The sequence below is a fragment of the Stereum hirsutum genome (genome assembly GCF_000264905.1).
Source record: "Stereum hirsutum FP-91666 SS1 unplaced genomic scaffold STEHIscaffold_6, whole genome shotgun sequence".
In the NCBI taxonomy this organism is placed as follows: Eukaryota; Fungi; Basidiomycota; class Agaricomycetes; order Russulales; family Stereaceae; genus Stereum; species Stereum hirsutum.
The window spans coordinates 321,366-333,430 of NW_006763136.1; the positions used below are offsets into that span (position 1 = coordinate 321,366).

The window sequence follows — 12,065 nt, forward strand, 5'->3', positions numbered from 1 at the left end:
TTGTGTGGGCTCATTCAACGTCGACGTGTTTTTGGTTGTCAATGAGTAGCAGAGTACGACGTGGGATCGCGGAAATCATTCTTATCTTACCGGGTCTCTTCACTATCCTATCCAACTACTGGTGTTGTCCAGACTGGCTGGTATCTTCCTCGTTCAACCTACATGTCATGAGTACTTTCATATGCTCAACTTTCATCGGTGCGACATATACGCTCGCCACTGTGCCACATCGCCAAGCGGCCCAGCCGGAGAAACGATCACCTGACGCCACATGCGAATTCCGATCGTAACAATGCTTTGCCCGGCGTGTGCGCACAGCTAAACCAGACCCATCCGCCTTCGCATCCCCCACGCTTTGCCAGCTCATCACACATTCCACGTACAACGCCTCAAAAACTAGGTCAAAATTTGATTGTGTTAGTGGAGCAAAATGACAACGGTGGCTACTTCGAAGTTTGACCCCAACAACGCACAAAATGCGGTCGAGGTGCGTTATATCTTACCTGGTGTACCGGATGGCGTATGGGATGTAAACCGTTATGGCTGACGCTATTGTAAATCTGAACAGATCGAGAAACAGTGAGTCTAGGATATATTATGATGTGTGATGCTATTGAAATGCTCACGGCGGGGTCTGCGATGTGGTGACGGTCGTGAAGGTTCGCTGTGAAGGCTGTTGAGCAAGCCCAGGTACGTTCCGTTTGCTGCGTATCATGTTCTATGTCTACTAATGCTTCACTTTTGGTTGGACTGGTAGACTTACTGGAATCTCCTCGAAAAGATCTCACCGCGAGAACTCAGGCTCACCAAGTCCGTAACTCTCATCACCTGATTCTACACCCACCATACCTCGCCATCTGACATCTGCTCTTCTCTCCGGTCCTATTATCTAGACTAGATGATGAGATCTACGAACACACAATGAAGACGTTCCCCGAGTTCGAGGAGGAAGGTCACGCAAAGCTCATCCGACTGGACGAGGATGCCATGAAGAGCAAGGACGGGAAGGAGAAGTGGAGGACATTTATCAATTCGTGCGTTCTACTCCCTTTGTACCGAACTCCACTCCCCTCGCTTTGAATACCTGCGTCACTTGTGCTCGATGGGTTTACTCACGGTAAGCTTGGGATTCAATTGGATGATCAGGTACGAGAAGAAAGTGAAGGACCACAACTTTGGCTCGCTCATCCGAATGAACTGTGAGGATGAGTATAGCGAGACGAACACTATCTTCGGTGAGTCCGCCCATCCACGGTTATATCACCAATGAAGTGCCCGCTGATATTGTTACTCCAACCTCACCTTTCAGTGACACGAATACAGGTATGCTACGGTGTTTCTATTTGTTCACTGGCACCTTTATTGATACTCTGTCGTACCCATGTAGTTCTACGCTATCGAAGTAAGCATATCTTCGACTGCTGTTGCGTCTCATACTTGGACTAACTTGTCCGTTGCCACGTCAGATCGCCCGCAACCGTCTAGGCCTGAACGACAAAGCGCACGAGATTGCAAAAGAAGAAGCCCGCAAAGAGAAGGAGAAGAAAGAGAAAGAGGCTGCAAAAGCTGCGAAGAAGAAGAGCAAGGCGTCATAACGCTCTCGTCTTCCAGCCTACCCCCCACTCCCACTTCGTTATACCCTCCTGTCCTTCGACTTCTTCCTCTAAATACCAGATTCGGTCTTGGGATGAGGACGGACCGTTGGCGATGTACTGGTGCCAGGTGTGCGTTGTAGGAGATGAAGGGGGAAGTGCAAAACGTGATAGCGACATCGCGAGCCCGGGCAGTCATTGGTGGTGGTGGAATGGTGTACTTATTGGCAACTTATTGGCTGTATTCCTTATTCGTCACTTTTATGCACATTGGGTTCGAAGGGTTCTGGATATCTCGTCTCGTCGGCCGTCCTGACTTTCGCTCATGGTGGACACACCTTCCTAGTGCTAATACACATCGGAACGCACTACCCAAAATATCCACCAGGCTCCTAATCATACCGTCGCTGCCTCGGGCCTTGAGATCTTTACTCAGTCAAGCGTGGTGGAATGTCGCCGATGGTCCGAGACCTGGGAGTAGCGTAGCTGTGTGGCATCTACTGCACAGCTAGGGTGAACCGAAGCCCATATTCACGTATATGTGAAGCCTGCCTCAGATGCGGGTCGAGGCGTATTTCTTCGAAGTCCCCAGCACAGGATGAGGCCTGTTCGATCTTCCTCCTTCCAGCAAGGGCAGTACACGACATCTCGAACATTACCGCAAGGGATGGCATATCACCCTGAGCGAAGAAAATAACGATGTAAGATATCGCAGTTTTGATTTACATAAAATATATGTGCAGAACAGCAAAACGGTCATACCTGTTATACAGTTACTCCCTGGCGGGGAGTCGAACCCCGCTCTCGCGCGCACAAGATTTACGCTCGTAACGATGACAGGCGCGTGTACTAATCCGATATACTACCAGGGATAGAAACTATCTCCAAACTGTTGTCATTGTCCATAATCTGACCAGGAGCGATACTGCCCTGCCTTGGGCTCGTTTTACTTCCAGCTCAGAGCATACCTTAGAGTTAATACTACGTAATAGTACTTTGTGAGCTGTTCCTCGGGAGTCAATAAAGTAGCTGCATCTGGCCGTCGCGGTTCAAAGCAATTCAAAGCGCAAGTGGCACTGTCAAAGCACTGTGGCGTCCATGTGGTCTCGGAAACTCGGAACGGAAGCAAACAGTAACACGCTTCGGAAGCGGAAGTCCGAACCTCCACGCGACATCTCCTTGAGCCAATCAGGATGCGCGACCGAGAGCGGGCCCGTTGGGTAATAAAACCAAAAAAAGGAGAGAAAAGAAGAGAAAGGAATTCGAAGGCGTCGGTACAGTACGCGTAACGTTGGCAGATTCTGTCGCTTTTCCCAGCCCAGCGAGGGATTCGCGCAATTATACCGTATGCTCTCGGTTTCACTTTCGCTTCTTGCTTCTTCTGTATCGTGATTGGGATGCCCGCGTGATGAACTCGGACGCCAGTGTGGTCAGATATGGATTGGATTGGATTGTGATTGGATTGGAGAGCAAAGCGAACGAACTAGCAGAGGCAAAAACAGACGACGCGCAGCGATCTTGACGGTAAGCGATACATACAATATGTGTTCCGAAAGCGATGTGAGTAAGGAAGTAGGGAAGGGTAGAACTAGGGACGGTGGATAGGAGAATGGTGATGTCGATGAATGGTCCGAGTGGTGTACATGCTACAGTGCGGCTTGTACACTATTAGACAAGAGTTGTAAAAGCGAAGCGACAAACACAGTTCGTTCCACGAAGGTAGTAAGGTTAACTGGTATGTTTTGGGAGAAGGGGAGGAGAAGGGAAGATGCTGCAGAAAGGAGGAACGACTAGATTACAGAGGCGACGACAGACGTAAGGTAGATGGTATCCGTCCGGTCAAGATTGTAAGGGAATAAGCCGAAGCAGATGATGAAGCAGTGGAGAAAGATGTTGCTGTCGAGAAAGGAAATATTGCGAGCAAAACAGGGGAGAAAAAAGCAGGAAAGCAGAACCTTTTAGAGTGAATAGGAAGGTGACGATAGGGAGGTATAAACAAGATGCGAAACAGAGAACCCAAAGCGAAATGATTAGAATAAACATACAATTGGAGGAGACCGATCCTTCCTTTTATCTAGCGCAGAAACCGGAGAAGTTTTGGGAACGAGGACCAGGCGATCTACACCTGTCCCGACAGCACCATGTTCAACGCGCCCAGGATGACCTCCCACGAGAAGTCCATCGCGGCCCAGAGATCCCTATCATAAACACCCAACGAACACGCCGTCCTCCAGACGTTGGTTGCGAACTTCGCCAGGCCCATCAACGCGCTAACCCTGTCGCCTTGCGCGGTTTGCGCTAAGTACGTCGCGAAATGTGCCGCCGAGAGATGCGCTAGCGGGCCAGCGGAAGAGCTCCCGGCACGACCGGAGGAGAGGGTGATCATCTGCATGGGCACGGGAAGAATCTGATGCACGAGCCGTTCCAGCCGGCGCGAGACGAGGAAGGTATGGATGGCGATGAAGGCGTGCTCTTCTGGGACTTGAACGGGGATGACAGGGGTGGGTACCAAGCCGTTCGATCGTGGTTGCATACGTGGGGGTGGGAGACGAGGGAAGCCTGCACAGTTGGCGACGAGCACCATGTGGTGGGCAGGGACTAGGAAGGCCATGTTGGATGTAGAAGAGGGGGATGTAATGGCGAGGATGCATGTGGGGTTGGATGGGGAATACGGGAACTCGAACGACGGGGGTAGATGGTGCGTTGGCATCGTTTGTGGGATAGGTACGCGTGACAGAGAGCTGGTGAGTCTACAAATGAAAGTTAGCTGATGATAACGTATATAGAAATGTGAAGGGGACGCACTCCTCTGCGCGAGCCCAGAGACCCTTTCGGATGTACTCGAAAGGCACGGTGGCGAGGTTGGGTTCGACCGCACAGATCGCGTCTCGGCTGACCTCTGAGAAGGCCGGCTTGGAAAGCGTTCGGGGAAGTTTGAGAGAGGGGAGGGAAGCGGAGTGGTGGTGGTGCTGCATGGTATTGGTCGATGAGCTCTCTGCGTACGTGGGTTGAGATGCGGCATGACGGGCAGCGACTTGAAGCATTTTGTAGTAGGAAGAGGAAAGGTGTTTGTGTGTGTGCTGAAAGCGGAACAATGGAGGCGATGGCGTTGACGAGCAAAGGAGCGAAGAGGAAAGGAATGTTATATACGCGAGCCTCCATCGAAGACCCGTTCAATGTCGCTGCAAAGGGACGCTCGTTTGTGCAGCCTTCCTAATCCGGTCGAGGCGCGTCGCGTGTATGGCGCAGGCCCCCTTCCTTTCCGTGTTCCTACCTTAAACGCGTCCCAAATCTAGCCAGTATCTCTCTGCTTCTCTCACCCTTCCACTCGGTCTCCATCACGACTCAAACCTTCACCAACAACGACTTCCCCGTACAGTAAGTCCGTACATGGAGCGCGTTGTACTCCCAGCCAGATGTCTCATTAGGATCCTTTCCTCGCGTCGGTCATCCATGCTGTAACTTCAGTTTTTTCATGTGCTCCACCGGTCCTTTGAACGTCTTTGTTTCCTAGTATCGACATCGTACATGTCTTTTTTTCACTCACAGCTTGCTTGGAGTACTGTACTTGCGCATAGCTGTCCTCCACCCATCTCGTTACACCGCCATCCATATACGGCATAGCCCACTCACGCACCCCCGAATATGCCTCGAATCGTCTGCCGATCTGGCCTCTCTTTGCAAATATCATGTTCAACACCGACGCCACTGCAAACGACCGTCTGGCGAACGATGATGCCCTGCGAAGAACCCTCGTGCGCATTCGATTCTGAACTTCTTTCTGTGGCCCCGTGATGCTAAAAGCAGGGAAGCAAAGCGCAAGAAGAGCGAGAAAGCACTTCGCGATTGGATCACGCTGCCCCGTCTGGGTATCTCTGCAGATCTCGATGCACCTTGTTCATCTCTTTCAACCTGCCGCTTTTGGTATACAGAACCGAATGTTGGTTTGTCGCTCGGGGCCTGGGCTGCTATATTAAGAGTTTTGCCTCGATGCGTGTTGAAGTCACTGGCCAGTCGTGGGAAGGCTTTGGAGGGCGTGGGGCTCAAAAAATTGCGTATCTGAAGATAACGGGCCACAGTGGCGCACGTATCACTTTCGCGACGTCGACCGACTTGCGCAGGATGCACAGCTGTCCAGAACTGCCTTCAAAGCGAGGTACGAATTTTGCTTCGAACCTTGCATGGAATGGTGCCTTGACTGTACGTGGGCTTACCGGTAGCATCATAGGTACTTATTGGCATTGCGGAGAAGGTTTGGCGTTGCGCTCGAGACAAATTTGTCGCTGTATGTTTTCCGGCGCTAACTTCTGATCTCGGACACGACGACTGCTTCACCCAAGCTCAAGCACCGGGCATGATCTCTTTCCACTCAAAACATATCAGATCACTCCCGCATTTTCGAGGCGGCCAGGGGCCTCGAGCCCCGACATACGCAATCATATCAACCTCCGGCGCTCGGGATTCTCGAGAACGATTAACTCTCCATTCTACATGCGCCACCCTCGCAAACTTGGAGGTAAGTATTTGGGGCCACGATCGCTCAATGTTCTCGACCGTCTGCGACCGCCATCATGCGCTTGTGCGCAGATAAGTACCTGACTCATAGCCTCTGTCATTGGCAATATCTGCGATGTCCTCGACTTCGAGGAACCCTCTTCGTCCGGGCTCATTCATCCCTTAAGTTCAAGGGACCCTCGCGGCGCCATTCAATTCCTGATTAACGTCAGACATGTCCACGTACGTTGTACGTCGACGTCCTAAGCTGTGTGTTTCTCTACTCGCTATGTGGAATATTCTAGTGCTGTAGGCTTCGCTGGAACATATCTCCGTCTTGTGGGACGCTTGCTTGCTCTCGCTGAACTCTTCGCATTGTCCTGATATTATACACTTGCCGCTAAGTGATTCGACTTTGAAAGCCGATACGATGTTCGCATCATACATCGGGGCTTTCTACGCTCTTCATCTCAAGTTGGGCCTGTCCGAGATCTCGTGCCTTTCATTTCACCGCGTGTTTTTCATCATACTTATGCCGATCCATTCAAATTTCCTTCATACTATCAGCGCCAGTCAAAGTTTGAGGGTTCCGGACATTCGACGGTGCGTGGCACCGATATCTGGTATATGATATACTTACTTTACTTGCTCGGGCTCGCTGTACTGTATGTACTAGGCCTCGACGGCGTACGACTAAGAGGGTAAGGTCGTTCCATCGAGGCGGAGTTTGACTTTTCTTAGCTTGAAGCCTTGGTTTCAACCCGGTGTTTGGAAGGAACTTGGGAAGCTGACGAGAATGGCAGTCCTTGTACTCAGTTCTGGGGCCACCTCTAGGGCCCATTTTGGTCGTCGCTCATAGGCGCGAGTGGTTTTCTTCTAATGCACATATGTGATAGCTTGCATTGCAGAGTATAAGACGGACTACGCTGTGGAGCGTATCAGCTCTTCGTGATTCCAAGTTGAGTTCGCCGTAGTGAAACAATGACACCGGAAACAAAATGATGTTTCAGAATTTGCTTCCGTTCGCTATTGTGGCGCGCCACTTTGCTTCTCGCGCTACGACGAGTTCAAACCATGGCATCGATATCACTTCACTTCTGTGCGACTACCGTCTAGGGTGAAGTCGTTGTTCAATCGCAATCCATTTAGATAAGTGCTCCTTTGTGATTATATGGAGACGAACTGGGAGGATCCACCACATTCATGACGGCGCAGCTCAGAATAAGTAGAGCAAAGTGTATCCATATCTGGGTACAATGCTCAGTCTTTTCTTAGCTCGGGTTCTTGTGGCGCCCCCGAGTTGGTACGTATATTTTACAAACACTGGCTCTTTTACTCTTGCCCTCTGTCGCACTCTGCTTCGATAGATAAATGTCTACGACAGATTTCGTACTCTGTGACGACAATGCAGATGCTTCTCTATAGGATACACTGCCCATGCTTCAATCATCTAAAACGCTCGTCCTTGATTGCGAAGGTCGTAATCTGGGTGAAACCCGCGGAGCGCTGTTCATCATCACTCTTCGAACAACCTCTCCCGCACACACATACAGCACCTCATCGACGCGTTCCGCCTCACTCTATCGGAACTTTGAGTCGTCCGACATAACGAAGACCATGTTCGAAGGTCGGATGGATTAGCGCCTTGTATCACGACCATCCCGTCTTGTTGAAGAACGTGCTGGGTCTACAGTTGGCAGATGTGGCGTCGAGGACGCTAAGTAATACTGAACGATACTTGGGACTTTGAGGTGAAGACGTCGAGTCTGGATCGCGGCATTATGGCTGGATGAACTGCCTACTCTCGCAGAGACACATCCGCTACGCTGCAGACGACGTTAAGTTGATTAGCGTCTCCACAATATCTTCACAGAGAAGGTTTCTCGACGCAGGTTCGCCCAACATTCTCCCCAGGCAGAGCGAACACTACGTCACTCTTTACAAGGTCGTACAACCCACCGAATATAAGCGACATTTGCTTCCCCTCGAGATCCTTGAGGTGACACGATCGCTTGCTATGTGCGAAAGAAGTTTAGACGTTGTGAGAGAACACTGACAGAGAAGCCATTCTCTAAAGTCGGATGGAGGAAGATGAGCCGGAGATTATGTTAGGTTTGAGTGCGTAGCGAGCTAACGGGCAGTGTACGACGAGGACGGCTGACACGCAAGGTTAGTTCCTGCTCCCTCTGGTGTACTGTAGACTTACCGCGACGATGTCGACTTGTCTTCAGTTAGTGAGACTTCAAGAATGTTTTGGGCTATATCAAGGGATATAAATATTGTTTACATACAAATCTTGTATAGACCTCACTCCATAAACCTTGTGGTGCCCGCATTTTCTTGACGCGCCTCCCAAGCCTCCCTTTCAGCTACGGCTGCGTGAAACTCCTTCATCTCTTCCACGCCCATGGTGTGCGAGGTGACCTCCATATCATCGATTATTCCCGATCCCGTCATCCTCAACTTTAGCTCCTTCTTCTTTAGTTTCTTCTGCAGACTCTTCTTCCGATTCTTTTTCGTCTTGCTGCTGAGCGCGTCGAGCTCTGCAGCACTGTCGTCGTCATCGTCCTGGAGCACACTGCCGTTCTGGTTATCTGGTGGGGGTGAAATGTCTGGTGTCTTCTCTCGTGGCCTGCATTCTGTCTTGTGAATCTTCCAGTCCTTCGGTACCGAACGGAGTTAATCAGCCACTCGGGGTCTGTGTGAGAGATAGAAATCAACTCACATTCCGTTGGCACTCCTTACTACAATATGACGGCTTATACTCTTCGGGGCACGGGCCAGCGCACTGTTTCAGACCCATTTGCGACGAAGCCCGCACAGGGCACCCGTCGTTCGCACATTGATACGCATTCGGTTTTCTCCTCTCCTTAGCCTCCCTCTTCCTCCTTGCCGCATTCATCACCTTATCCCTCCTCTCTACCATCCCCCAGAGCATATCCACCCTCGTCGCCATGAACTTGAATTCCTGCAACGCCTCGGGGTCGACGATATTGTCAGCATGGGATAGGATTTGCTTATATCGTTGTCCGACATGTAGAACCGAGGGCGCAGTACACCCCAGAGTCGCAGCACAATCAGCGTAGAGAGCGGCGTTGGTGATGTCGGAAGTATGTGGGATTTCTTCTCTGTCGAAACGTTCAAGGTAGTGATTTGCATTGTAGCAAGCTGCCGTAGCTGCAATGGATTTGTCCTTTTGAGTGAGACGCTTGATCCGTGGAGCCGCCGTGGCGGACTTCAAGACGTTTGACCAAAGTACATTTGCAGCCTTCTCGTCTGGCGGAGTACCAAGACCAACATACTTCCTGACGCAAAAAAAGAAAGAAAAAGATACAATTTTTAATCAATTGAACGACGAGAAGAGATATGGACGGCGACGCACCTCAAGCCCAGTTCTGTCATCATCTCCCAATCGCCAGCCGCTGCCTTCCTTTCCAACTCTCTCAGAGACGTCTTCGCAATACGCTTCTGAGCATCCTGCACGGATTTGAGGATGTTCATTGGGGGTGTATCGGTGTCTTCTATATCGATAGGGACAGCGCATGAATAAACTTGACAGTATCGCAGGAGGGTGTTCAGTTCTTCTACAGAGTCGATATCACCGAAGTCGAAGTCGGCGGGAACCTCCTCCCTTTCCATGTTAAGTTCACGTAGAAAGCCAGACATCTCGGTTTGATGAATCTGAATAGAGAATCCTTCGAGAGTATCGAGTGATAGCGCTTAACGGGAGCGCAAGAGAGGCTGAATACTGGACCTGGAGGAGTTCGTCAAGTGGCCGGCAAGGATCGCTGCCAGTCTAAGAGAGTATCCTGATTTCACTACGGCAAATTTCGTGGCTATAGCTAGCGGTTGGGTCGACGATCTGTCGGAGGTAGCGAGCGCCAGCATCCACTGTTTGGATGAGAGAAAAAAAGGAAAGGAAGGCAAAATTTGTCGCGATTCATATTTCGAAAACCGTCCTAGGTGTTTTGTGTGGCGGTGGCGACGTCAAAATGGCTAGTAAATGGGAGATTCGAGTCTTGCTCCCATATAAACGATCATTGTGGAGTTTTCAAAGCAGAGTAGTCGGACTCTAATGAAATTGTATACGAAATCATTCTCTACAGTGTAACTAGAATTTGGACACAGAACCGCCAGTTCATCAGGTGCAGCCGTGGACTCGGGTTAGTCCATACACTACGCCAGCCTTCGTACCTCATATCTCTCGTCGGTCCACAACGCGTGCAACGCCTTCATCTCATTCGCATTCAGACGGCTCGAAGAGATCTCCAGGTTCTCCGCAATACTCAGCGTCAGTTCCCTGTGCTTTCGCTCCTTGTCGGCGACGTTCTTCCGGTTCTTCTTAGTCTTCTTGGGCTCTTCCGGCGTAGGCGGCGAAGGCGACAATGCAGTAGAGCTCTCGATGGAAGCGGATGTGGAATCCTCCCGTGGCTTGCAGTATTTCTTGTGCAGTTTCCAGTCCTATGCCAAGGCAGAGTTAGTACGCACATTTCTGTGTATGGAAGGGAGAATGTGTTCGGCGACTCACGATCCGCTGACACTCCTTGCTACAATACGACGGCTTGTACTCTTCAGGACACGGCCCGGAACACCTCTTCAACCCCATATGAGACGTAGCTCGCACTGGACATCCATCCTTCGCGCACCGGTATGCGTTCGGGTTCATTCTTTCCTGTGCCTCCCTACGTTCGTTCGCCTCACGACATACCTTTTCCCTCCTATCATATAGATCGAAAAGATCTTTCCACTCCGTTCGTAGCGAGATGAGATCCGCCAGTGCCTCGGGAGGGAGCAGCACGTCCAAATCGGGCCTGGATAATATCCTTTTATAAAGTTGGGCGACGTGCAGCACATGAGGTGCGGTACAGCCCAAAATGACTGCATAGTCCGCACACTCGACTGCACGGCAGAGCTTGCTAGTACTAGGATCTTCGTCGAATGCGGCCGAGTAGTATTCAGCGTTGTAGCAAGTCGCCGTCGCTGCGAGCACTCTGTCCTCCGGAGTTGGCTTTAAGCTAATCATAATAAACACCTTGGTCCAGAGTTCCATTGCTGCGTCCTTGTTCAGGTCGGTAGTGTATCCTGCATACTTCTTGGAGACAGAACGCGACGGCGGAGAAACGAGATATACACCATGAATGACCGTAAATAACAATGGAAAACGAGACAATTACGCACCTTAATGCTAACTCAATCATCGCCTCCGCATCGCCTGTTGATGCCTTTCTCTCTAACTCGCTCAAAGTGATCGTCGCTGCGCGGTCCTGGGCATCCTTGAGTTGTTTGATGTAATCTACTTGGGGCAAGTCTATCACGTCGATGTCTATGTTGATGGAACCCGCATAGGCTTTGTAATATCGTTCGAGAGCCGCCATTTCATCTGGGGATGTTAAGCCAAAGTCGGAGTGATGAGGACGACCGCAGTACAGCAGATTATAACTGCCGGAGAGCGTAGACATTTCCTCGAGAGATCGTCGGTTGTGAGAAGTCGACAAGATAAGGGTGGGTGAGAAGCAAGAGAGATCCTAGATCGACACTTGTCTGACAGAGCAAGTGAGCTGGCAGCAGAGTGAGAACGAAGAGACAGCGGGGAGCAGTTGGGGGTAGGGCTCCGACAAAAAGTCCACAGCGGATGTTACGCCGTGTTATTAACTCGGTGGCCCCCGAGGGACTTTTTTACAGGTGTTAAAAACAGTTAAAAACACATTATTTAAATCGAATTAAATATTATTTTTGTCCCCAGGTGTTGCCAGTTTCGACTGGCCTGGAGGGCTTTCAGAGCACTAAGAGTCCTTTTGATCGCTTTTGATCACTATTTGAACCCTCGGAGCAAGTTCTACAACACATACGCTCGTGGTATGTGAGGTCGTTGACGAAAATACCCACCGTACTTAATCTTGGACGTGGACGAGACTAAGCTACGGTGGCGAGGGAGACGGACTCGGACTGTGGAGGTGGGAATCGGTTCGGGTAAAGGTC

At 50.7% G+C, this 12,065-nt stretch overlaps 3 protein-coding genes and 1 non-coding gene across 4 annotated transcripts; 1 reads left to right on the plus strand and 3 right to left on the minus strand.

Moving 5' to 3' along the window:
- Positions 1–338: 338 nt before the first annotated feature.
- On the plus strand, positions 339–1,595 carry STEHIDRAFT_167938 (DUF757-domain-containing protein; the record flags this gene model as incomplete). Its single annotated transcript, XM_007303324.1, has 9 exons — positions 339–487; positions 569–579; positions 660–690; positions 758–810; positions 894–1,034; positions 1,147–1,235; positions 1,310–1,323; positions 1,388–1,402; positions 1,467–1,595. The coding sequence occupies exons 1-9, from the start codon at positions 431–433 to the stop codon at positions 1,593–1,595; spliced, it is 540 nt and encodes a 179-aa protein (XP_007303386.1). The 5' UTR covers positions 339–430.
- Positions 1,596–2,368: 773 nt separating this feature from the next.
- STEHIDRAFT_t142 lies at positions 2,369–2,464 on the minus strand. Its single transcript has one exon. It is a non-coding gene; the product is annotated as a tRNA-Asp (tRNA).
- Positions 2,465–3,087: 623 nt separating this feature from the next.
- STEHIDRAFT_77893 (uncharacterized protein) lies at positions 3,088–4,567 on the minus strand (the record flags this gene model as incomplete). Its single annotated transcript, XM_007303209.1, has 2 exons — positions 3,088–4,342; positions 4,398–4,567. The coding sequence occupies 2 exons, from the start codon at positions 4,565–4,567 to the stop codon at positions 3,712–3,714; spliced, it is 801 nt and encodes a 266-aa protein (XP_007303271.1). The 3' UTR covers positions 3,088–3,711.
- A 3,386-nt stretch (positions 4,568–7,953) lies between these two features.
- Positions 7,954–11,545, minus strand: STEHIDRAFT_110385 (uncharacterized protein; the record flags this gene model as incomplete). Its single annotated transcript, XM_007303325.1, has 9 exons — positions 7,954–8,101; positions 8,144–8,157; positions 8,293–8,311; positions 8,407–8,747; positions 8,812–9,391; positions 9,469–9,767; positions 10,281–10,547; positions 10,795–11,101; positions 11,265–11,545. The coding sequence occupies 9 exons, from the start codon at positions 11,543–11,545 to the stop codon at positions 7,954–7,956; spliced, it is 2,256 nt and encodes a 751-aa protein (XP_007303387.1).
- Positions 11,546–12,065: the final 520 nt, after the last annotated feature.